This window comes from Carcharodon carcharias, chromosome 21 (assembly GCF_017639515.1).
Source record: "Carcharodon carcharias isolate sCarCar2 chromosome 21, sCarCar2.pri, whole genome shotgun sequence".
NCBI lineage: Eukaryota > Metazoa > Chordata > Chondrichthyes > Lamniformes > Lamnidae > Carcharodon > Carcharodon carcharias.
In genome coordinates this window covers 35825029-35850403 of record NC_054487.1, presented here as the reverse complement: position 1 = coordinate 35850403, position 25375 = coordinate 35825029, and the positions used below count along the sequence as shown (strand labels likewise).

General features: G+C 38.7%; 1 protein-coding gene across 1 annotated transcript; it reads left to right on the top strand.

Moving 5' to 3' along the window:
- The first annotated feature begins 1403 nt into the window (after positions 1 to 1403).
- Positions 1404 to 25375, top strand: LOC121293295 (sorting and assembly machinery component 50 homolog). The gene is made up of 15 exons (XM_041216195.1): positions 1404 to 1596; positions 4453 to 4563; positions 5698 to 5799; positions 8143 to 8230; positions 8832 to 8938; positions 9019 to 9149; positions 12228 to 12315; positions 15989 to 16117; positions 17437 to 17508; positions 19247 to 19333; positions 20097 to 20167; positions 21834 to 21901; positions 23734 to 23880; positions 24453 to 24594; positions 25235 to 25375. The coding sequence occupies exons 1-15, from the start codon at positions 1576 to 1578 to the stop codon at positions 25278 to 25280; spliced, it is 1410 nt and encodes a 469-aa protein (XP_041072129.1). The 5' UTR covers positions 1404 to 1575; the 3' UTR covers positions 25281 to 25375.

Here is a 25375-nt window from a genome sequence, read left to right as displayed (position 1 = left end):
TAAGAGTAGAAGCAGATCTAATAATTTTCAAAAGTGAACTAAATAACTACCCGAACAGGAAACCACATCGCTATGCTTGAGCAGTGGGACTAATTAGATAGCTCTTACAAAGAGCTGGTTTTATTTCTTGTGGTTTCCAGAAGTATGAAATAATCACACTATTTTACACCGGAGCTGGCATTGAATGTATTTCTCAGATCTCACCATGTGCTGTGGAATAATACATTGGTATTCTATAGTGAAGTAGTGAGTGATGTGGCACTCCAGATATACATGTATACATATCCATGGCAATATAATTCCTAAAACATATTGGAACAAAGTGAAGAGGACACTTAGTAGAGCACATATCTCTGCCATGCTGTGTTAACTCAATATTATTACAATTATGCAGCTCTTCATTGAGGTTTTTCCATGTCTACTTGATGCTCTGTAACTACAAAGCTGAAATAAAAATATTATTATTAAGAGCTTAAGATCTCACCGAGGAGGTTTCAGGTCAATGCAGATCCAACAGCCTGCTCTGAAAACTCTGTTCACATTTAGACAACTGGAACAAATTTCACTAAAGCAGCTGAGACAATCCGCAACATTGTAAAATAACAACATTTTAAGTCAAACAACCCACAACATTCTTTAAAAAAAATCAATTTGCCCCATCTCCCAATGTTAATAGATACTTAAAAAATATGTGGGATCCAGATCTGCATCCACATCTTCAGCAAGAACTAATTGGTTCTTCCTTGGGCCATACTCTATTTGTATACCGGGTTTTGCTGAAATCCATCTATTCACTTTTCAGATTTGTTATTTCCAAACAATGCTACAAGCATTACCTCCACCCCATAATACTATAGAATTGGATCCCATTGCTTTCTGTTGCTGAAACAAAAACAGAAAATGCTGGAAAAACTCAGCAAGTCCAACAGTATCTGTGGAGAGAAAACAGAGCCGACAGCATCTGTGGAGAGAAAAACAGAGTTAACATTTCAAGGATAAAGGGAGTGTTAATGGTAGTGGTACTGACTAAAGGATGTGCTGATGGTGGCATTAATGTCAGAAAGCAGAATGTGATAATAGCAGGACAAGGCTAAGCGCTCTGGAAAGAACAATATGATGAACAAGTGACAGATGGTCCTTGTGGGGGTGGGAGGGGACGGTGGTGGGAAAAAAGATTGAAAATAGGATAAAAGATGTGGATAAAACAATGAATAAAATGAAAAATATATTTAAGAAGTGGATAAAAATAAAAATTTTAAAAATGGAAATGAATATTGAAAAAAGCAATATTTTGCTTTTCGCCTCCGGTTGCTGTATTCTTCTGTTGATTGACAGCTTTCCCGCAACTCAGATTGGCTATTAGCACAGTCCCGCCTTCCAACTATTGGCCGATCAGTGGCGAGGAGCAGACAATCACGTGATGTATGATGGCGGCGTCCTTGCTGAGTTGTGACCGACGTTAGTGAGAAACCATCAATAATCCAAGGGGGCAGCTAGGGGAGAGCGGCGGCAATTCGGCGGCCGCCCGGCGGCTTTGAGTGAGGCGGGAGGTTGGCTCGGAGTCCGGGGGAGACCATGGGGACCGTCCAGGCGCGGGTAAGGAGTGACCTGGGGCCTGGTTGAAGGGAGGAGATTCTTACAGGGGCTGCAGGTCTGAAGGCTCAGCCCAGCGCATAATACTAATGTAGCTGGGCTTTCTCATTGAATTGGCATTTTTTATAGGGATTTTTTTTGTTGTTGAACGGCCAAGAGAGTTTCCCAGCGAGTAAATCAGCCACTCCAGATCAGATTCCACTTGAGCTGCACTCACTGGGTTGCTGCAATATCTTTGCGACCTGGATGGGATGGAGAGTGGGGCAGGGTTCCTGATAAAAACAAAAACTGCGGATGCTGGAAATCCAAAACAAAAACAGAATTACCTGGAAAAACTCAGCAGATCTGGCAGCATCGGCGGAGAAGAAAAGAGTTGACGTTTCCTGATAGCTGATTACAGATCTTTGCTGAAATTGCACGCTTGTGCATGCCTTAAAAGGGAAGATTTAGCGATGTTCCCCTTGAGCATAAAGAAGCAATTAAAAAAAAATGTTCTTAAGATGTGGGAAATGTTGGCAATTCTTTCTTCAACTTCGCTCTTGGATTGTTGGCAAGGCAAGGATTTATTTTCCTTCTGTAACTGGGAAGGTGGTACTGCTGCACTCCATGTGGTGTTTCCTGCAGTGGTTTGATGGAACTGAGTGACTTGCTAGGCCTTTTCAGAGGGTTGTTAGGAGTTAACCACATTAACGATAAATAAGAATAATCACCTTGAGATGGTGCTGGTGGATCAGCTCTGTGTAGTCCTAAAACTCTGGGATGATAGTGTTCCCATTACGTTGATGCTCATGACTGTCTTGGTTTAGGTTGTAGGAAAGGGAAATTGTTGAAGTTTTAGTAAGTTATGGTAGTGCTTCCTTCAGTTTGGATTGTGGCAATGGTGGAGATTGTGAATATTGAGCTTTGTTGTAGAGAAAGATCTTGAATGTTGAGTGTTCCTGTGACTGCACCCACTCCAATGCATGGTGAGTATGTGACATCATCCTCCTGACTTGAGCCCTACTGATGCTTTGAGGAGTCAAGTGGTGAACTGCCTGTTGCAGCATATACTGCCTCAGCCCAACTCTTTAAGCTGTACTATTTATTAACAAGTTATTTGCTCCATTTGAAATTGTGGCAGTTTTAAATTCCACACGGGATTAAAACTGCCAGATAGTAGCAGGTCATCCATGATAGTGGAACTATTGAAGGTGATGGAGAGTTAAATTTTTGGATTGTCAGAATATTGCAGAGTACTTGACTTTTTTTTGTGTAATCACTGTTGTTATATTGGTAAATTTATAAATGTATAACGAGGATCAATAGACAGCAAATGAGATAAATGACCAGTTTTTGTGGTATTTGAGGGATGAATGTTGGCCAGGATCCAAGGAGAACGTCCTACTTTTCTGCAAATATGAGGCATGTCTTGTGCTCAAGTCCTGAAGTTCTACCAGCGGTGAGAACACTACCATTGAAAGAAGTCAACAGATGAAGATTTCCTCTGGTTGGCATTTCTAGTAGAAGTGTTTGTAAAGAACCTGCTTCTGACTTCATTAGAAATGCTGATCAGCATAGTCTCCCTCAAAGTATTTATATTGTCACGACTGGGAGAAAGTTGTGGAATGGGCAGGAGAGTTGACATTGTGGAGGGAAAATACTATTGCCAATTTATAGGCTAAGTGACCTATTTCTGTGTTGTAACATTTTGCAAAAAAGGACAGGAAGAATGCTCCCTCCCAAGAAGAGGGAAATGAGGGAGAATTGACAAAAAACTGTTACTTCCAAATCTTGGAGTTATTTGTTATCTCTTGATTGTAATATCTATTAAACTAGTTGAAAATGGCACAAGAATTGTTCTGCGTTAAAAATGATTGAATCTGTTGATTTGATGCCCAGTTACACTTCACTTATAATGCCAGATATAATGTTGAGTGATGTAATAAATGTTGCACTGAACTGAAGGGACTGAGTTCTTGATTTCCATTCTGAGTTTCAACCAAGTCAGTGGAGCAGGCTCACATTTCCCTAGATCCCAGATCCCAGTTGCAAAAAACTTGGGAATAGGTCAACTGCAGAAAAGGGAGTTGTCTAATAAGCCCAGAAAGCAGGTAAAGGGGAACTATTGTGATCTATTTGATTAACAAGGACACCTGAAAATACAATAAAGGTGCTCACGTGAGTAATCTGACTTATAAACTGTGTATAAATTGGAAGTTAATTAAAGATCTTATGATGAGTTAGGGGACTTGATTTGTACCCATGTGTTCTCTGTTCTTCATTATTTTGCTTCAGCAAAGAATTTATTTCACAGAGAAAGAACCATGTATAGCAACAAGTACACACAGGTATGTTAGCCCCTAATTTTTGCCCCTCTTGTCTCTCCAGATCATGCACTACGTACAAATGAAAGCACACCTAGGAAGGATACCTACAGGTTTCTGAAAATTGTGTCACAAACTCATTTCTTGCAGACATATGTGACCTGAATATGAATCTTAAGTTATCCTGCTCCCTAGGATGTAACCATGTTGCTTTTCCCAAAATTAAATGACTGGTTTTGTTGTATTTTTGAATAAAATTTATGCTTCGAAATCTAAAATAAATGTTTTATTATTTTTGTTACTACACAGCCAAAAAAGATGTAGGCAACTAAAACGTGTTATTTATTTACTAATTTTAACAATGTATTTTGCTCATTAAATCCAAATGTGTCTGTAATCGGCTGTGAGGGAAGAACCAAACGGTACAGCTATTGAAGATTCTAAGAACTGGGCTGGGCCAATTTGAGTTCACCATTTTTTGCTGTTGTTGTATCCAGTAAATGTGTCTTTGCAAATATAATGCTACATATTAAAAGAAAAACACAAAATCTTTCAGAGTTTGGAACCCCTTCCAGGCGGTGGCCCGGATTTATCGCCTTCATTGGATGAAACCGAGACAGTTGAGGTGGAACCTGAAACCAAACAGGAAATTCTGGAAAATAAAAGGGTGAGGAACTATTTATTTGAATCATTTTTTTAATGTTGTGATGATCTCGTGAGAGATATTTGACTGATTTCCCTCACTTGGTGATGTCAGCTGTGCGGTGAGCTGCAGACTAAGTGATAAGGTGGTGAGCAAATCTCATAAATCAAGATATGATGTGAGTTGTGAAATTAACCTAGTGTATGTGCTGCAAATCATTGTAAAAATCCTGGGTTTATTTCAACCCCATGAAGTTGGCTATACATCCTAATTGTCGGTTTGCTTTTGCTATAGCCTCGCAGCACTGGTTGTGAATCTGAGAGATTCATGTACTATAAAATCTAGGCTTTTCTCCTGCTCAACAGCTTTAATTTCTGAAGCCTGCATAGTGGATGCATGCTTGGTGTTCTGCACCATGTAAATAAAGTTGGATTTATCTTTGTTAAATGACATTCAGTTAGGCCTTGTTAGTTAAATCCTAAAATGACAGAAACTATTCAGTTTAACTTATTAATTCTACTGTTTACTACTTCATTTTGAATGTGTTGGGGATTCTGTTTTCATTGCTACTTCAGGTGAATGCTTGTTGAATGCTTTTATTCACTTTACTGTGGATCAGAACAGTAACACAGCATAGAAAATATTTTTAGCCTTTCAGTGCCTGACCACCACCAAAATATCTCATCTGCATCTGCTGAGGGGTTATACAGTTTCTCTTTCTTCTTCACATTTTCTGATTAAGCTGTTGTGTACTTCCAGCCTTTTCTATTTATTTCAGATCTTTCTTTTTATTCTAAATCCCCTTTTGGAATAGCTCCATCCTCATTCTGATATTCACTTCTTTTCGGTTAATGTGTTTGACTGTTGTGCATAACCTGCCACGATGTTTGTATTTATACATACCCTAATTGTTAGTTATTGTAGTGCTTAAAATATGTGGAACTATGTTGCTGAATTGACACCTGGTGTTAAGTTTTAAATGCAGTCAGAAGCTTCTTTTAAAGTGCTGAACATAAGATTTCAACTCAAACTATGCTGGTAGATGGTGGTTAACAAAGCACAAATACATGGTTGGATATGGAATTTCTCAACAGTAATACAGAACTGGTTCTGGTTGAATTATCGGTCATGCTATAATCGCTCTCTTCCCCATTTTAGGTGATTGTTCAGCATGTGCACATTGATGGAATCAGCAGAACCAAAGATGATCTTTTAGTGTATGAAATTGCTGATGTATTCAAAGCTAAAAACCTTATTGAAGTAAGTGTACATATAAAAATTACAAGAACAAATTTGCATTAAGTATTAGGCTCTGGTCTTTTCAGGGCCCTACTCAACAATATTAGTCAAATTTTAGGAGAGCATGATTTGCATTTCAACTAAAAATAAAAACCCTGGCATCATGCATGGAGAAAAATGCCTGAGAAATAATGAAGTGGGTAATACATCCTCATGCTGTTTTCTTTTGCTATAGTCTCGGGATACTGGTTTTGATGCTTGAGAGATTCACGTACTGTAAAACTTAGGCTTTTCCTTGTTCAACAGCTTCAAGTTCTATCCCTGCTTGAGTGACACATATTTGACTTTCTATACTGCCTTTATCTTTATTAAATGACATCGATCGGAAATGACATCGATCGGACGTGCGCATTTCCCCCCATAACATTCCAAAGATCTGCTTGTAATCTCTCTTTTTTCTCACCCAAGGTCCTGGTATCTTCTCAAATCCTTTGTAACTTGTGACGTTTTCCTCAATGCTGTCCGCCATCCATATCATTAATAAAGATGGTGAAGATCAACTGTCCTAATACCAATTTAATAACAATCAGTTCACTTACAGAATGATTGCCATTAATAACAACTTCTTCCAATGACAATGCAACCAACTGCTTAACCAACCAAACCCCACAGGATTCTATCTTATTAAGTAACCTATCATGTTTTATACTGACTTGTACTGCAGAGTTGCTTCCTCTTGATTTCCTTATATGATGATTTATTGATCTCAGCTAGTTAGGTCAAAGTGCAAAATGATAGAGACAAGCACCACCACAGGGACAGGATATTAAAGGCAAGACCATTGAACCTCAATTATCTTTCTGCCCCTTTAAACTGCATTAGACATTAATTAAGTAAATGACCGATAATGCAAGTTACAGCACTTTGTCTTTGCTTTTGATGCATTTTCAGGCAGAAAGGCACAAAATAGATGAGGTTGGTGCTACTGCAACTTAAGCATGTTTGCTTCTAAGATGATGTCATTAAATCACAAAGTTTAGGGATATCCACTGTAGATATTTTTATATAATTTTTATCTATTAGTATTTTTCAGCAGAACATCTGAGTCAAAACAAAGTTTCATATATTTTATAATCAATTTCTTTAGCATAGAAGAAAACATAATAGAAAAGAGGTGAAATTGCATTCATGTATCACCTTTTGTGACCCCAGAATGCCTCCAAAGTGTTTCACAGTCAATTAATTACTTTTGAGGTGTTCTCACTGTTGCAAAAACAACAGCCAATTTACAAACAGCAGTTAAATTGGTGACCAATTAACATTTTTATTGATATTGGTTATATGATAAATATTGGTCAGAACACGAGAAGAACTCCCCGCTCTTCTCCAAGCGGTACCATGGATCATTTATGTCCGCACAACAGGCAGGGTTGGGCCTTATGAAAGCTTGCCTATGGGGTATTACAGCGCTCCCTTAGTACTGCACTGAAGTGTCAACCAAGATTATGCAATCAAATCTCTGGAATTGGGACTGTTGTTGACTAAGAGGTGAGTGTGCTGCCACTGAGCCAAGGCTGACATCTGACCAGAACAGACCTACGTGAACAGAAATTATGGGATTGTAATTGGATATGAATAGTAGTTTTGTTTAATATGTAGCATGATATATCTGGAATAGTGCAATTGTAATGGAGACATTAGCAGTGTGCTGCCATAAGATATGTCGAGTAGTAGAATGCTGAAAAAGACATTGCTTGAATATCAGAGTAATTTGATGGTTAGCAGTTCTAGCCCTAAAGTACATTGTTTCATTTTTTTTTACTGAAAATAATAACTGAGTGAAATATTTCAGCCCTTGTCACAGTGTATGTTCTGAATCAGGGTTATAGAGTCATTACGGCATTTCATGCACAAATAACAAAGTACAGTGTCATCCCTCAGTCAGCAAAAGATTTACAAGGTTAATTGGAACAGACCAGGGTTCTGTACCAACAACTTAAACTTGAACTTATGGGTGAGACAGATCTCTGCAGCTGCTTGTTTGCTCTTCTGGTAGCCTTTCACCAATCTTATTGGTTATAGGGTTATTGATTCTTTTGATTTTTCACTTAGGCAAGATGATCTTTCTTGAATCTTGAGCATGCCATCCTCAAAGGCTACAGTAAGCTTTTTAATACAATTGAAATTTTTTTTTCCCCTGAAACTTATCCATGTAATGGTCACCAAGTACAAGCAAACTTAGCAAGGCTAGGTCTAGCAGGTGGCACCACAGAGTTGCATTTCAATTTTATAAATTAGTCACTTGTTTCAACAGTGGATTTTGACAAAATGTCAACAATATTTTTTCTATCTTTTCTGAAAAAGGTAATGAAGAAATCTCATGAAGCCCGTGAACGGTTGCTTCGCCTAGGAATTTTCAGAAATGTGGAAGTCCTCATTGATACAGCCCAGGGTAATTCTCAAAATGTTCTTACTCTAAGCCTCTTCGCCTAGTGAGAATTCAGCATGGCTATTGCCTTAGCTGAGTGCAAATGAACATGATTTCTGAGAGACTCAGGCCTGAAAGTGCCTGCCTCCTTTAATTATTTTTTCTTCCCCTACATCTCCAATTCAGCCTTTGCTGCTTTCTCTCAAAAGTACCTCTCTTAGATTAATAATTTTGTCCAGTGGAATCTTAACCCTGTCTTTCACCTGTCTTGTTTATTCCATTCTTCAGACTTGCTAGACCTCTGTGCTGGGTCCTGTAATTTCTATATTTGGCTACTGTGCCACTGTGCTACTTATCAAGAGGGCAGATTGTTTCCAGCCTCACCACCACTGATCTGTAATATGTCGTGGCAGAATTTGAGAATTGTGTTCCTTCCCTCTTCTTGAAGTTAACTGGAATGTATATTAAGAACTTGTAAAACGGTTGTTAAAGCTCAGAAGCTCTCATTGTGTTAACAATATCTTGCTATGACTTGTTTTATCATTCCAAGCTTTTGTACATTAACCTGTGGTGCAGCAGTAGCTTCAAGTTTTCGTTTTCTTGATGCATTTTGTTGATATTAAAGGTGAGGAGGCATTGTCTGAAGGATTGGACGTGATCTTTGAAGTAAAGGAAATGAGACGATTAACTGGGAGCTACAACACTATGGTTGGGAATAACGAAGGAAGTATGGTAAGATGACCTTTTATAATTGCATTAATTATGACATGCCATTGCAACTGCAGTTCCCAATTTTTTCTTTTTGTTTATAGGTTTTGGGTCTAAAGCTACCCAATCTATTTGGTCGAGCAGAAAAGATAACTTTCCAGTTCTCCTATGGAACAAAGGAGACCTCCTATGGCCTCTCGTACTTTAAACCACAGCCTGGAAACTTTGACAAAAAGTGAGTAGTTATTCATCCCTTGCCTCCATGAAAAAAGCAAACAAAGGCAGAAGATTATGGCCTTGCTGCTTTCAAAAAAAAAAGTTGGTGTCAACTGTCCTCGGCCTTTTTAATTTGTGCATGTTTGCTTTTATTCGTTCATGGGATGTGGGCATCACTGGCGAGGCCAGCGTTTATTGCCCACCCATAATTGCCCTTGTTCAGAGGGCAGTTAAGAGTCAATTACATTGCTGTTGGTCTGGAGTCACATGTAAGTCAGACCGAGTAAGGATGGCATATTGGAACAAAAACCGTAAATGTTGAAAAAACTCAGCAGGTCTAACAGATGCTGTTAGACCTGCTGAGTTTTTCTAGCATTTTCTGTTTTTGTTTTAGATTTCCAGCATTCGCTGTATTTTGCTTTTATATAAGGATGTCAGGTTTCCTTCCCTAAAGAGCATTAGTGAACCGAACCAGATGGGTTTCTACAACAATCTGCAATGGTTTCATGGTTGTCATCAGTCTTTAAATTCCAGATTTTTTAAAATTCAAATTCCGCCATCTGCCATTACCTTTGGAATACTAGTCCAGTGACAACACCACTAGGCCATCACCTGCCCCTGACTCATCTTGGTACAATAAATTACTAACTTTCCAGTGGAGATGTACATTTTCTTTTGTACTTTTCCAGAATAGGCTAGTGTTTCTATAAACATTACACAGAAAATGCAACCTCCACCACCCCATGCTCCAGGACCATTACTCTTTGGGGAGGATTGGGGTATTGTATAATGTAAATCTCATAACATTGCAAATATTAGCCCAAAGATTCCCGTGAAAACTATGGCGAGGCTAATGGCACTTGCCATTATTTAAGTACAAATGCTGCAGCAATTCCGGGCAAGAGCAGATGCACAATTAAACGTGGAAATTAAGAAGTTGCTGTCAGGGACGTGCACCTCTGTTGTTAGCTTTGCAAAAATAGCATCTAGCAGTTTGGCGCTTGTTCCTGCATTGTACTGTAGATAGAGGTAAACTCACCACAGAAAATTGGGTCAAGTATAAATACCTTGTTAATGCTGTAATAAGTGTTAATTACTGCCAGTCAATCTCTGGCATGAAAATTAACGATTACATGATTGGAGTCCCAGGCTACAGGTTTTATTTGTTGGAGATTTAAAATGTTTTTTTTTTAAACTTACCAGTCCCTCTTTTTTCTCTCTTTAATTCAATCTTTCTTTTTCTCTCTCTTTCTCCTTGACCTGATTTGATATTCATCATTCTAAATTATGTTTCCTTGTTCAGACCATGCATTATTAATTTCACAATCCATCAATTAGATTGGTTAAGGATATTAACAGTTGCGTGTCATATTCACTCAGATTCCAGATGCCCTGTAGAAGATGCCACCACTGTTGCCATTTTGCATTTCTGGCAAATTGTAGCACAAAATATTATCTATGTTAAATGGGCTTGGGCACATTTAACTAAAGACAGCAATGGTTTGTTGATCTTTTAAAGGAATTTTTGAGCCAATATTTTCTGACTCATTTTCCCTGTTTTTCCTTGCTGCTTGTCTGTTTTTATCCCTCCTTTTCTACAAGTTTACTGTTGTCCAGTTCAATGATTGCGAGTCTTGTGTAAACCTTTGTGAATTATTTGACTAAGATGGTGTGGAATAGGCACAATATTATAACCAAGCTTAATCCTGTCCTCATCAAATGTGGGTGCAGGTATTGTTCCAATAGAAGATGAGGACCTGAGCTGTTGTTTTTTCCAACCCTGCCCCCACTTAAAAGTCACCCACCTCTTGCTTGGTCAGAAACTTAATTCAGAGCTGATCTGGGATAGAAACTGGGATTATCTTGGATTAGATGATTCAAGTACTCGCTGAATGATCAGTGCTTCCTTTTCCTTTTATTGTGGTATATATGGATCAATTGGATTGTTAAAAGACTGTTAGCTCTGAAGAATAAATATCAGACATTACGTTAGCCTACATTTTCGTTATTCTGATTTTTACCTTTTTAGTAAACTGGCCAAAGAAACAATATACACGTTTTGGGGCTTTTTGTCTTTCATATGCACACACGTTGTGACCTTGGACGTTGCAAATGTGAAGAAAAAAAAATACTGTTTCCTTCTTACATGTTCGGGCTCAAAAATATTTGAAAGACTAGTGGTCTTCCACTGTTCGTGGACAGCCTTGGCTATAATGTTTAACTGCTAAATTCAAGTTCATGCTTCTGAACAGGCAATGTCTGGTAAATGTAAGCTATTTATAAATTAGTGAGATCAACCAGAGGCTAGCTATAACTAGTTCTGGGCCAATGAGTCTTTTCTTGAATGTTGCTTTGCATCATCTATACCTTAGTGAGATAGGTGTACGATGGTATATGCTAACACAAAACTTTATTTTTTTATGTTATTTGTGATACATCTGTAGAAAATAGCTTAAAAAGTACTGTCATTTTAATTATGGTGGGTAAAAGGTAAATTGCGTCAATTTATAACTCAATTATTCCCTAAATATAAGATCATTGCCTTTTGTGTTCAGTTGGTTGGAACTCAGCCCTTTGTTTTAATGTAAGAAAAAATACAATGTGTTGATCACACTGTGTAAACGAGCACAACATCCCTTGGATTGGGAAGTATTAATTATTTGTACTTGTTACCATAATCATTAGTTATCTAGTTGTTCAATTTGCTTCAATCCAAGAAAGGTTGTGTTGTCACTTATTTGGTGTTTTTAAGAGATCACAAATATAAACACATAGGCACAAATTAGTTCAGACCTGTGAGTAGCTAAATTCAAGGTAACAGTGCTTGGTGCAAGGCGGGAATGGTGCTAAGGAATATGGCGGGTTTGCTGATGTTTAATGTTCTTAAACATTTAGCAATGAATAAGGTAATGTTCTCTACTTTCCCTCTAGGGTGAAACTATAATTCGGTTTGAAAAAATATCTGTTTTATTGCTGTAAAGGGATACTTAAATATGTTAATGAAACTTCAGTATTGTATTCAAAGAAAGTAAATAGTTCATGATGTAAACAAAACATTTGATCATCAATTGAAATATGTGTGTATCTTTTTCTACAGTTTTGCTGTTAATTTGTATAAGGTAACTGGACAGTTTCCCTGGAGCTCGCTTCGTGAGACTGATAGAGGGGTCTCAACTGAATACAATGTATGGGTGAAGCACTTCTTTATTTAATTGGTTTAATTGATAATTGATAATCTTTGTAATGTTTAACTTTAGAAGATTACAGATACTGTTTATTTGGAATGAAGTTTTCATTGCTGTCAGTAAATGCATTTTTATAAGCATCGATGTGGTTATATGTCAGCATGTTAGTGATATTAAAGAAAGTGATGGAAAAATTGAATCAATTCCAGTACAATATTTAAATATTATGAAGACCCTGATGTGGAAACAACTGAGAATATTTCTGCAAATTTGATCATAACATCAAGCCTGTGTTTTGGAGTAGAGGCTGCTTTGGAGAGTATCTTTGCTGCTATGTTCCCATACCAAGGAGAAACTGGTAGTATTGAATTACCACAACAGAATTCATCATAGATGTCTACAGCACACAAGGAGGCCATTCAGCCCATCACGTCCAGTCTGCCATGAGGGACCTTATCAAAGGCCTTGCTAAAGCCTATGTAGACCACATCAAATGTATTACCCTCATCAACACTCCTGGTTACCCCCTCAAAAAATTTGATCAAATTTGTCAAACACGACCTTTCCTTAACAAATCCATGCTGACTATCCCTGATCAATCCGTGTCTCCAAGTGCAGATATATTCTGTCCCTCAGAATTCTTTCTAGTAACTTCCCCACCACTGAGGTTATACTGACTGGCCTGTAATTTCCTGAGCTATCCCTTCTACCCCCGTTTAATAATGGGACAACATCAGCAGTCCTCCAGTCCTCTGGCACCTCACCTGTGGCTGGAAAGGATTTGAAATTTACTGCCAGGGCCCTGATATCTCTTCGCTTGCCTCCCTCAACAGCCTGGGATACATCTCATCTGGGGCTGCAGATCTACCCACTTTTTAAGGCAGCTAAACCTGCTAGTACCCCCTCTCTCTTTATGTTAATTTCCTCTAATAATACACAGTCCTCCACCCTGATGTCTATATCTGTGTTGTCCTTTTCCATTGTGAAGACCGACACAAAGTATTCATTGACCCACGTCTTCAGGGTCCACACACACGTTACCTCTATGATCCCTAATTGGCCCTACTCTTTCCCTATTCTCTTGCTCTTTATATACTTAAAAAACCCCTTTGGATTTTCCTTAATTCTACCCACCAAAGCTTTCTCATGCACTCTCTTAGCTTTCCTAATTTCCTTTTTAAGTTCCCCTCTGCACTTTTTATGCTCCTCTAAGGACTCTGCTGTATTGAGCCCTTGGTATCTGCCATATGCTTATCTCTTTTTCTTAATCCTAACCTTTTATATCCCTTAACATTCAGGGTTCTCCGAACTTGGTCCCCCCCTTTGTCTTTACGGGGACATATTTGCCCTGTACTCTCGCTATTTCCTCCTTGAATGCCTCCCAATGTGTGACACAGTTTTATCTGCAAGTAGCTGCTCCACTTGAGCCAAATCATATCTCACCTTAGTAAAATTAGCCTTTCCCCAGTTTAGAACTTTTATTCCCAGCCCAACCTTATCCTTTTCCATTAACTATCCTAACTTTAACTGAGTTATGGTCACTATCTCCAAAATGCTCTCTTACTGATATGCCTTCCATCTGCCTGGGCTTATTTCCGAATATTAGGTCCAAAACTGCCCCCTCCCTTGTTGGGCTTTCTACGTACTGGCTAAAAGAGTTCTCCTGGATGCAACTTAAGAATTTTGCTCCCTCCCTACCTTGCACACAAAACTATTGGGTAGTTAAAATCCCCTACTATTACTGCCCTATTATTCTTACACTTCTCTGAAATATGAATACATATTCGATCCTCTATCTCTTCCTGTCTGGGGGCTTATAGTACACACCCAACAGTGTGTTTGCCCCTTTTGTGTTTTTTTACTTCTACCAATATGGCTTCATTTGATGATCCTTCCAAGATATAATCCCTCGTCACTGCTATAATTGATTCTTTGATCAATATTGCAACACCCCCCCATCTCTTCTATCCCCCTCTCTATCTCACCTTAATACCCTGTAACCAGGAATGTTGAACTGCCAATCCTGCGCTTTTAGCCAAGTCTCAGTCATAACTATGATATCACACTCCCACGTGCCTATCTGTGCCTTCAGCTCGTCTGTCTTATTCCTCAGGCTCCTTGCATTAAAATATATTCCATTTAGCTTTGTTAAACTCACTTCTTTTTTATTTTCTAGTTTGTTTCCTCTGCTTTCCAGACTTACTTACTAGCTTACAAGCATTTTAACTTCTAATTCCATCTCAGTTTCTCTCCTGTCTGAACTACTTTCAGGGTCCCACCCCCCTGCCAATTTAGTTTAAATCCACCCCAACAGCATTAGCAAACCTCCCCATGAGGATGTTGGTCCCATTCCTGTTCAGGTGTAACCTGTCCAACTTGTACAGGTCCCACCTTCCCCAGAAATGGTCCCAATGCCCCAGGAATCTAAAGCCCTCCCTCCTGCACCATCTCTCCAGCCATGCATTCATCTACTTTATCCTTCTGTTCCTATACTCACTACTGCGTTGCACCAGGAGTAATCCAGAGATTGCTACCTTTGAAGTCTGCTTTTCATTTTCCTACATAACTCCCGAAAGTGTACTTGCTGGACCTCATTTCTCTTTCTTCCCATGTCATTAGTCCCAGCATGGACCACGACCTCTGGCTGTTCACCCTCCCCCTTCAGAATGTCCTGTAGCCGTTCCATAACACTCTTGACCCTGGCACCCGGGAGGCAACATACCATCCTGGAGTCATGCCTACCGCCGCAGAAGTGCCTGTCTACTTCTCTCACTAATGAATCCCCTATCGCTATTGCCCTTCCACACTACATTTTCCCACAGTGCCATGGCCTTGGCTCTGGTTGGCCTCCACAGAGGAACTGTCACTCTCTCTGTTTTCCAAGGCCAAAAAATGGTTTGCGAGCGAGTTGCACTTGGGGGTTCCCTCGCTACCTGCCTGGTCCCCTTCATCTGTCTGGCGGCCACCCATTTCCTCTCTGCTTGCACTCCTTTAAGCTGCGGGGTGACCTCAGCCTTAAATATGCTACCCAAGAACCTGTCGGCCTCATGAATGCACCGTAGTGCCCCCAGCTGCTGCTCAAGCTCCAAAACCCGGAGCTTGAGTTGCTTCAGTTGGAGGCACCTCCTGCACACAAGGTCATCCAGACCGCCAGGAGTGTCTAGGATTTCCCACATAATGCAGGATGTGCAAATCACGGGACTGAACTCCCCAGACATATTGTGGACACTTGCTTTTATTTAACCCTTACTCCTACTTGAGTATAGACTAGGTGCTAGACCCTCGAGATAGACTAGGTCCTCCAGGTGCTGCTGTCTGCCTGTCCCAGGGTGGTCCTCTTGCACTCTCACACACTTAAAGAATTATTTTTCTGAACTATTGTGAAATAAAATATTCGGTTTACTCTCTCTGTACTATCCCAGGAGATTGAGACATATTGACTGATTCTCCATTTTCTTGTACACTAAGCCTGAACTAAATCATTTCCTAAATCATAGCTAACTGCGATCTTAAACATGTATGTTTCAGAAGATTGTTCAGAACATAATGTAGGGATGCTACTTGAGTTGAGAGGATTTTGAGAACCAGGGCAATACAGAATATTTGTTTTGCTTTAGAACTATAATATGGTACTCTTGATGTACTGATGTAAGGAACTGTTGTCTTCTTATAGTTTCCGATATGGAAAACCCATCACAGTCTGAAATGGGAGGGAGTTTGGAGGGAGCTGAGCTCTCTGTCACGCACAGCATCTTTTTCGGTTCGGGAGGAAAGTGGTCACTCTCTCAAATCTTCAATTTCGGTAAGCCTTCAATTACTACGATTGCATTCTCTGTTAATCTTTGGTCACAGTAGTTGCAGAGGCTGTTGCAGAATTTAATCCAACCCATTCACAGATTTCTGATATTTGAATTTTAAACTGGCTGCCAGATGAGTCAGCATTTTCTAATGTTGATGGTCCTGTATCATTATATTATAAACTATTTTGCATTCATGTTAATAATCAATAGCTAGCCACGATGGCTTTTTACAAAACAGTAGTGCACTATTTTGGCAATTAATAAACCAACCAGGACCTATTCCAGGATTATTTTGCCCGTGATTTTAAGTCTAGCTGTCTCCTTTTGCTGCAATTCTGATTATGGCAGTCCTAGTCTATGTATGAGTCAGGTTTGCTTGTCCCACTGGTGACACTGTGCGTTTTGCAGATATTCGTTTGGGGAGTCTGATGGGAGTCTACATGGAAGCAAAAGGGTCTTACATCTATTTGTTTTGAGAGGAGATATGATTTCACTCACCACCCCCCCCCCCCAAACATCCGCCCATTTAGCAGTGGGTAAAATGTGGGAAAGGAACACCTTACCAAGTTAAGACCTCTCTTTCAGACAAAGCTCCAAGAAAATAGAAAAGAAGTGACCTTCAGCATACTTGAGTAAGATGCATTAACAGGGTTAAAGCCAATGTTAAAAGTTATGCATAGAATACAGTACAATACAGTTAAACATAGAATATAGTTGGTATGCTTTAATTACCATTTTAGACCCTGATTAAGGTTTTTATCCTCAGATTTAAAAGCAGTAATCTGAATCTCAGAAACCGTGTGTGGATTATTCAGGATTAATTTCTATAGAGGAACTTTAAATAGACTGCTGCTTGTGCATCCTGGAACTTTCAATAAAATCCACCTAAATGGTTTGTTTATAGTAGTTTTTTCTGAATTGTCTCATTACGTGATGATGTAAACTTTAGCTCAAACACTAACAATGGTCAAATCATCCATTGCCTTTGACTATTTGTGAAAAAGAACTATATAATGCCTTATGTCTTCAAAACATCTCAAAGCACTTCACACTGAATTACTCTGAAGTGCAGTGACTTGTGTATAAAATGAAACAGCTATTCTGTCCAAATACCATCGCTCAAAAAGTAATTAACTAAATGGCCAATATACACAGGTTCAGTTCTCATTAATCTGATTTCTACGCAATACGGTTCACAGAACATTATTTCTGTAACAACCTCGTGGAAATACATTCATATTGTATTATTTATACATTCAGGTAATATAATACATTATATTACTCCTGGAAGACTGATTTGCATTATTCTTTTTCTTCATAGCATACCATGACTGTTGACACCCGGAATTCAGCAATTCTCCCCAAACGTGGAGCTTTGCTTAAAATAAACCAGGTAAAGTAATAGTGCAGCAATGCAGTTGTGCTAAAGAATGAATGTGTATAAACCAAAAAAAAATGTTCCAACTTTCAGCAATTTAACGAGGATCATTTTCAGGGCTACAGAGAAATTGTGGTTCAGCTTTTATTGTGGAATCTACAAAAGTTATGCCAGCATGCAAAGATGGGCCTACTTCATTGCAATTGTTCCCTGCATTACAATGTTAGTTATGCTTCAAAAGGATTTACTTGACTGTAAAGCAACTGAGATTGTGAAAGGTGTTTTTTTTTATTAATATTCATTTTACAGGATGTGAATCACACTTGTAAGGTCAGCATTTATTGCCTGTCCATGATTGTCCTTCAGAAGGTGGTAGTGAGCCACTTTCAAGAGTACATATGAGCAGCTTGCTAGGCCATTTCAGAGGGCAGTTAAGAGTCACACACGTTGCTCTGGATCTGGAGTCACATACAGGCTTGACTGAGTAAAGATTACAGATTAATAAATTGGTTTGATTTTTATAATAATCCAGTAGTTCATGATTGTCATTACTAATACTAGCTTCTTTTCCAGATTTTATTTAATTAATTGAATTTAAATTTTCCTGCTGCCATGGTGAAATTCCTATACCTGTCTCCAGGTAATTGGTCCAGGCCTCTGGGTTACTCATTTTCTTTTACATTCATTCACGGGATGTGGGCTTCACTGGTTGGGCCAGCATTTATCACACATCCGTCATTGCCCTTGACAGGGTGGTGGTGAGCTGCCTTCTCTACCTGCTGCAGCCCATGTTGTGTAGGTACACCCACAGTGTTATTAGGAAGGGAGTTCCAGGATTTTGACCCAGCGACAGTGAAGGAACGGCGATATATATCCAAGTCAGGATGGTGAGTGACTTGGAGGAAAACTTCCAGGTGGTGGTGTTCCCATTTATCTGCTGTCCTTGGCCTTCTAGATGGTAGTGGCCACTCCTGACTTGTGCCTTGTAGATGGTGGACAGGCTTTGGGGAGTCAGGAGGTGAATTACTCATCACATGATTCCCAGCCTCTGACCCGCTCTTGTAGCCACAGTATTTATATGGCTAGTCCAGTTCAGTTTCTGGTCAGTGGCAACCCACAGGATGTTGACAGTGGTGGATTCAGTGATGGTAATATCATTGAATGCAAGGGGCAATGTTTAGATTCTCTCTTGTTGGAGATGGTCATTGCCCGGCACTTGTGTGGCGCGAATGTTACTTGCCACTTTTCAGCCCAAGCCTGGATATTGTCCAGGTCTTGCTGCATTTTAGACATGGACAGTAACATGACCATGGTGCTACCACAGCACATATACATCAGTTGTTTCTTTTCATTCCCTCACTAATCTCAGACCATAGCTTCTGACTCCTATTTGGTATGGCTGTTGTAGCCTTAGATGCTTTGAAATATACTGCATATTATGGGCAGAAATTCTTAATCTCGTAATTGTTGTAACATTGCAATATTTACAAGAAACAGGCTGTTAAAACAAGAAAACTAAGCAAACGTCACATCTGTTTCACCTGAAACATGTTTTTGAAAAGCAATATCTTTTTTATCTCTGGTGTTTAAAAGTGTTTAGAGTTTAACATTTACCAAAGAAATAAGCATTTATTATGTTTGTGAAGATATTAATGGCACTCCTGCCCTATTCATGAAATGCAAGCCAGAATATTATTATGCTTATCCATAAGAAACCTTCTTGTCATTGCATACCATTTCTTCCTTTGAACAGGAGCTGGCAGGTTACACTGGAGGTGATGTGAGCTTTTTGAAGGAGGACGTTGAGCTGCAGTTTAACAGCAGCCTGCTGTGGGATAGTGTAAGAGCTCATTATTTATCTGTGTCAGCTAGATCTGGTTAAAATATAACCCATTTGCCTAGAAATGTTAAAGTTATGTCAACATTTCATGTAGCAGGAGTGAGTATAACCTGTATAATATAGCCTTGAATGAATTAGGCGTGTGCTGTGTAAGTTTGCACTGCTGAAAAGCAGGCAGGCAATGATTTGTGACATGGTAGTGTGTGGAGATTGAATAATAGGAAAGAATCTTAATGTTTAAAGAAAAACCATTATTTTCCAAGGAGATTCATTTCAAAACTGCAACTTAGACACTGACTTCTCTTCATTCTTGAGTTCTTGGTGCTGTATTTATAGATGTGAAGTATGGTGATCAGCTGTATCAGTGTTGGTGAGGTTGGTTATAATTGTGCATACCAAAATAATAGCTTGTTGCTTCAAATTCATAAAGTAAATTCAGTACGTTTTGTTTAATAAAAACATCTGACAGTATTTTCATTTCAAACCCAAACCTAAGGACTAAATTTGCCAAAGGCACTTAAGAATAGCTTCTTCTGGATTTTAAAATAGTTCAAAAGTGACTATAATTTATAATTAAAAAAACAATTTTTCCTACCTTTCCTGTCACTTGAAAACAAAAGCTGTTTTTTTAATTTTCTATTGGAATAAAAGAGGCGGGCTAAACATAATTTTACTGCTGTTTGGTTGATGCATTTATTGATTACGGTATGGATAGTTCTTTGAAGTTATCAAGTACTCCACTTAAGCTTTTTTTTACTGATAGGTTCTCTCAGCTTCGCTGTGGGGTGGCCTTCTAGTACCAATCGGTGATAAGCCATCCTCTATTGCTGATAGGTGAGTGTTTGTTTGTTTCAGTTTTAAATGAGTGCAGCAGTGCATTCATTATCAGGTACTGTACTAATACAGATGATGGAGCTCATATTTTGTTGAGCACAGTAGAAGGGTGTCGTACACTTAATGTAATGTTGCTATCCACATTTGGAAGTACTTGGGTGCTTGGTGCCAAAGCTCATTCCATTCCTCCTGTATAGGGTGTATAGACAGTCCCCGTCTTGATTCTCACAAAACAAAATTTCCCTGTTCTTCTATAATGCCTAAAATGGCTAAATGTGCCAATTAAGAAAACTGGTTAGGCGGAAGGGTGCAATTAATTTGTGGTGTGAAGGGAGCGAGTTAGCACAAACTGTTTTCTTTTGTCCCTGTATTTTTATTTGTGAAACATTTTGGATTTCAAATTCACCTTATTCTAGCATTCATTGCTGAAATATTGTCCAACATGTTTGGGATTTTAAGGGCTTGTATGGTAGGCTGGATTCATCAAGGGTTAAGTTTTAATATATTTTCTTTCTGCTTTCTGCTCCTTTTTGAGGTACTAATATACTTTATTTCTAACTTGGGTTCTCACTTTTCAGGAGCTGCGATGGTCACTAGCAAATCAAAACTTTATAATCTGGTTTATTAGCTAATTAAAAAAAATACTGGGGCAAAAGTTGCATCTTTAATGGTAAAGCATCAGAGTAACCATTTAATTACTAAAGTCAACTTTTAGGTAATAAGACATTGCTTTGTTGAAGCACAGCACCATAGAATGGTATAGCACAAGTTTTCCACAATTCTCCATGAAATTTCCAACCTCAGTCAGACTTTCCTCTGAGGTACTGCATCAAGATTAGTCAGCTCCTTAAAGAGAAGTACAAACATCACCCTAAGTCCATCCTAATCATCTGTTTTGTTTTAGGGCAGTTTTTAAATTAGGGGTGTTCACTGAATAGTGCTGCCTTCATTCTCATTTCAGCACGGTTACTGCGCATGCTCAGTCTTTTTACAAAACAAATCGCCGCTTCCCTCTCCTGAACCTTTGCTGTCAGTGAGGGTTGGGAGAGAGGTGGCAGGAAGGAGAAAGAAGGACTGGAAGTGGGAGGGAGTGAGAGGGGCTTCGACTGGGAGGAAGCAGGGTGGATGGTGGGAAGCAGAGAACGGGAGGGTCAGGGAGGGAAGCTATGAGTGAGGCCTGGAGAGCAGGAAGTAAGTAGAAAGAGTTAGTAAGTTAAGAGTTCTCAAGTTATGAGGAGAGGATTTTTGGGCCAGTTAAATTCAAGACGGCCAATAGATTTTTAATATAAATCCCTTATTACTTTTTCTAATGGGGAAATTATTTCTGTATAGCACGTTTTCATTTAGCGTGCTATTTTTAGGAACACAGGAGTGCTAAATGAGGATTAGCTGTTTGGAAAAACCTTTTACTGTCACAGGCTGCACTTCCTCCAGATAATGCAATTCTTTTATTGATTGGCAGATAACTTAAAAAAATTGCTTTCCTGTCACTAATAATGAATGAAAAAGTTAAATCTAAATCTGTTTTTACATTAAAAAAATAATTTTGGACTGATATAGTCCATTGCCAAATGCTTTCTTAATTCTGTAGAGAGCAGGAACAGATGGAGCGTGATGGAATAGTTGAATAGTTCTAATGACTTTTCCAAATTGGTTTTATATTCAGATTTTACCTTGGGGGACCAACAACTGTCCGTGGTTTCAGCATGTATAGTATTGGACCACAGAGTGAAGGTATGATGTGTCTGTATATGTTTGCATTCATGCATGTGTTTATTTAAAGGTGAATATAACATCTGTTAACACTATCCATTCCAAAGAGTATTTTTGTTGTATTAATTCTCCACCTTGTTGCAGTATGAAGACAAATTCTTCCTCGGTGCTGGCTATAACCACCAGTTTGGTATCATCTGCACATTTCAATAGTTAATGGCCCAGGTCTCCAGATAGGTACCCCGAAAGATACACATGGGACCCATTGGAAGTCCGGACATAAGCATATCCCTCGTACAGGAAGCTTAAGCTTCCAATTACTTACCCTGTCTGATTGCTCTGTGATAGGCCAGAACCACGCAGACTTGGGCTGTTTGCCCTATACCGACCCTGGTTTTTACATGGATTCACTTAGTTTTTCATAGGTATAAAACCAGTAAAACTCTGAAGTAAATCAGCTGGACTGCCAAAGCTTTTCAGAACCCACAGCAATGTTCACACCCCACCCCGAATAGTAATCACCCCTGCCTGACTCACCATCCAATCCCCCAAATCTCGATACTCCCCCACCCCTCCAACTGACCACACAAAACTCCCCATCACCTCACAACCCATTCTACCCACTCATCTTATACAATTACTTTCTCCATGGTTTCTCAAAGTGACATTTAAACAAAGGGACTTTTTGAACTTAGCAGTTTACGGGAGCTGGTGCCATAAAATTGGGCGATGATGCTGCCCTGCACTGGAAGAGTTCTGGAACCAGCTACACTGCATGTTTCTCAGGAGGCCTGGGTTGGAAGTCCGGGTGAGAAATGTGCAGCTCCAATCTAAGGTAAAAAGTAGTGGAGTGGCAATCTGACTGTGATAGTCAGCCCATTATTTCAAAGTCCAAAGCATTAATGTAAATTTTGAACAACAGTGGTCCCAGCATTTTGAAACACTGCTTTCTTCCTTCCTTAAATCTGAATAACTATCCCTACACTCTGCTTTCTCCTCTTTTCATCCTATTTACTATTCAATAAAGTTTATTTGTCCCCTGAATCGACATGCCCTAACCTTTGTCGTGTGGCATCTTATCAAAGATCTTTTGAAAATTACCTTTAAATTTTCAGTTATGAAATTATTTTTAATGCTACTACAAAATTTGAATATCTAAAGTAAAATTTTGTTTTTTAGAATCTACCATGTGGCATCTTATGAAAATAGTGTTGTTAGTGCTACAGTCACTGATTCATCTCAAACCCACCACCAGCGAAATGAAAAAGGGAAAAAAAATTCTGAAGTAAAACTAACAAAATTATGAAGAAAAATAACCAGTTGAAAGCAGTTTCATAGATTATCTTTTTACTTCTTTATAGTCAGAAAAGTAATCCTGGAGAAAATGGGAGGCCAGAATGGTGATTGCTCTTATTGGAATTCAAAATAAAAAACAAGTTGTTTGAGTCCATTTGGGGAATAAAAAACTGTTGATGATTTTAAAATCATGGCAAAATGTTAACAATGCCCTTGAAATGTAATAGAATTATAGCAGCGATGCAATATATTGAAAATGCTGCTGAATGATTGTAGAGAAAATAGTATCTAGGCTGTTATTACCTGCATGTGTTATGGACCACAAGTGATAGAGAGCTTGTGGGATCAAGAGATTTAATGAATAAAAAGTTTTCTTCTGTCACATGAACAAAAAAGTAATAATTTTTGGTGATTGTGTTTGTGCTTTTATAAAAGGATGTATATTCCAATTTTATGTAAATATTTGACAGCTTTTAAAATTCAGAAGCTTCATTAGTTTTGAGTTCAAATGTAGATAATGTAATGAAGTTTGATTCTCTCTTTTTCCACTGTGCAAGGGGACTACCTTGGTGGTGAAGCATACTGGGCTGGAGGGCTACACTTTTACACACCTCTGCCTTTCCGTCCAGGCCAAGGAGGATTTGGAGATCTTTTCAGAACCCACTTCTTTCTGAATGCTGGCAACCTTTGTAACCTCAATTACGGTATGGCAGATAAATTTGCTCCTTACGTGGGGTCCTTTTTAATTTTTTAAAGATATTTATGTAACATTTATGAGCTGCATTACCATGCAGTTGGTTCTTCTTGTTCCTTACATATGTGTGACATAAAACAAATGTTTTGTCTTTTCTTTGTTTCTTGGCGGAAGGAATTTCTCAAACATCACAATATAAGTAACAGTTACAAAATTCATTATACTGGAATGTAGGCCCCTGGCCTTTCTAGTAAAAATTAGGCATTAGCCATAATTCTGATTTGTGTTTCAAACACCTGTTTCCAGGGTTCAGATCTAAATGCAGTATTTTCCTTTGGAGCATGTTGCTCGTGATCTAGGGTTTATTGTCTTCCTCACTCCTCCACAAAACAAAAATGCTAACTGTGATTTCAGTGGCTTCCAAGGGAGTAATATTTCCTTTAAGATGAGCCTACATTTAGCAGCACCAAGTTATTCAAAAATCACTTTTTTATGTTGCAAAGTGTTATTTTGGAAAAGTAGTTTAACTGAAAATGCGCCTCTGTTTCATGTTTACATGAATACTTTGGATCAATTTTGCAGGAGAAGGTCCTTATGCACACCTGCAGAAGCTGGCAGAATGCATTCGATGGTCCTATGGGGCAGGGATTGTCCTGAGACTGGGAAACATTGCCAGGCTGGAACTCAACTATTGCATTCCCATGGGTGTGCAGAGTGGAGATAGGTAAGTATCTCCTGACCTTTTTAGTCATGTAGGTCAAAGCATTTTAAAATCTACTTGTAATTAATAATGGATTATTTAAATATATAATATTATGTATGTGGATTGAGCATTGGTGTTTTAGAATAAATTTGAAGAGGAGTGGGTAGGGTCTTTAAGTTATCTCCATCATAACATTAGAATTTATTTTACCACTGGTACCATATAGAAACCTGTGGAAACTGGAAACAAATTTATTCCATATTCTAACACATTTGCACAATGAAGAAAAACATTAAGCTTCTGCTCAGACATTTTAGTGCATTCAACCTTATATAAAGTAGTGAGATTGGTGTTACTAATTTCACTGAACTCAACAAGAGTGTAATTGTAGTATGTCCAACGTATGAGTTCCCTTTCAACCTGCTGCATTGATTCTCAACGTAGAGTGCTAGCTATAGAAACAAAAAAGTAAAATGAGTGCTGGACATCTGAAATTAGGAATAGAAAATACTGTGAATACACAACAGGATTTATCCGTATCATCCAAAGAGAAAGAAGACTAACCTAGGATAGGACATTCCATTTTCTATATGTCTTTCAACTTTGAATATTACTGGGCAAAAATTTCTGTCGTAATGTTTTTTTCTTTTACTCTGTGCAGGATATGTGATGGTGTCCAGTTTGGAGCAGGAATAAGGTTTCTATAATGCCTTCTTGAAAAGGAGCAACCTACTTGTGTTTCATTATTGAAAGCCAAAACCAGTACTTTATCAAAATTATAATAAAGTTGTTTATAATTTGA

Excerpts from the sequence above, each read along its gene's own strand:
- LOC121293295 (XM_041216195.1), top strand. The coding sequence starts at position 1,576 with ATGGGGACCGTCCAGGCGCGG. Across the intron at positions 4,564-5,697 it reads AAATTCTGGAAAATAAAAGG|GTGATTGTTCAGCATGTGCA; the intron begins GTGAGGAACTAT and ends TCCCCATTTTAG. Across the intron at positions 16,118-17,436 it reads CTCTCAAATCTTCAATTTCG|CATACCATGACTGTTGACAC; the intron begins GTAAGCCTTCAA and ends TTTTCTTCATAG.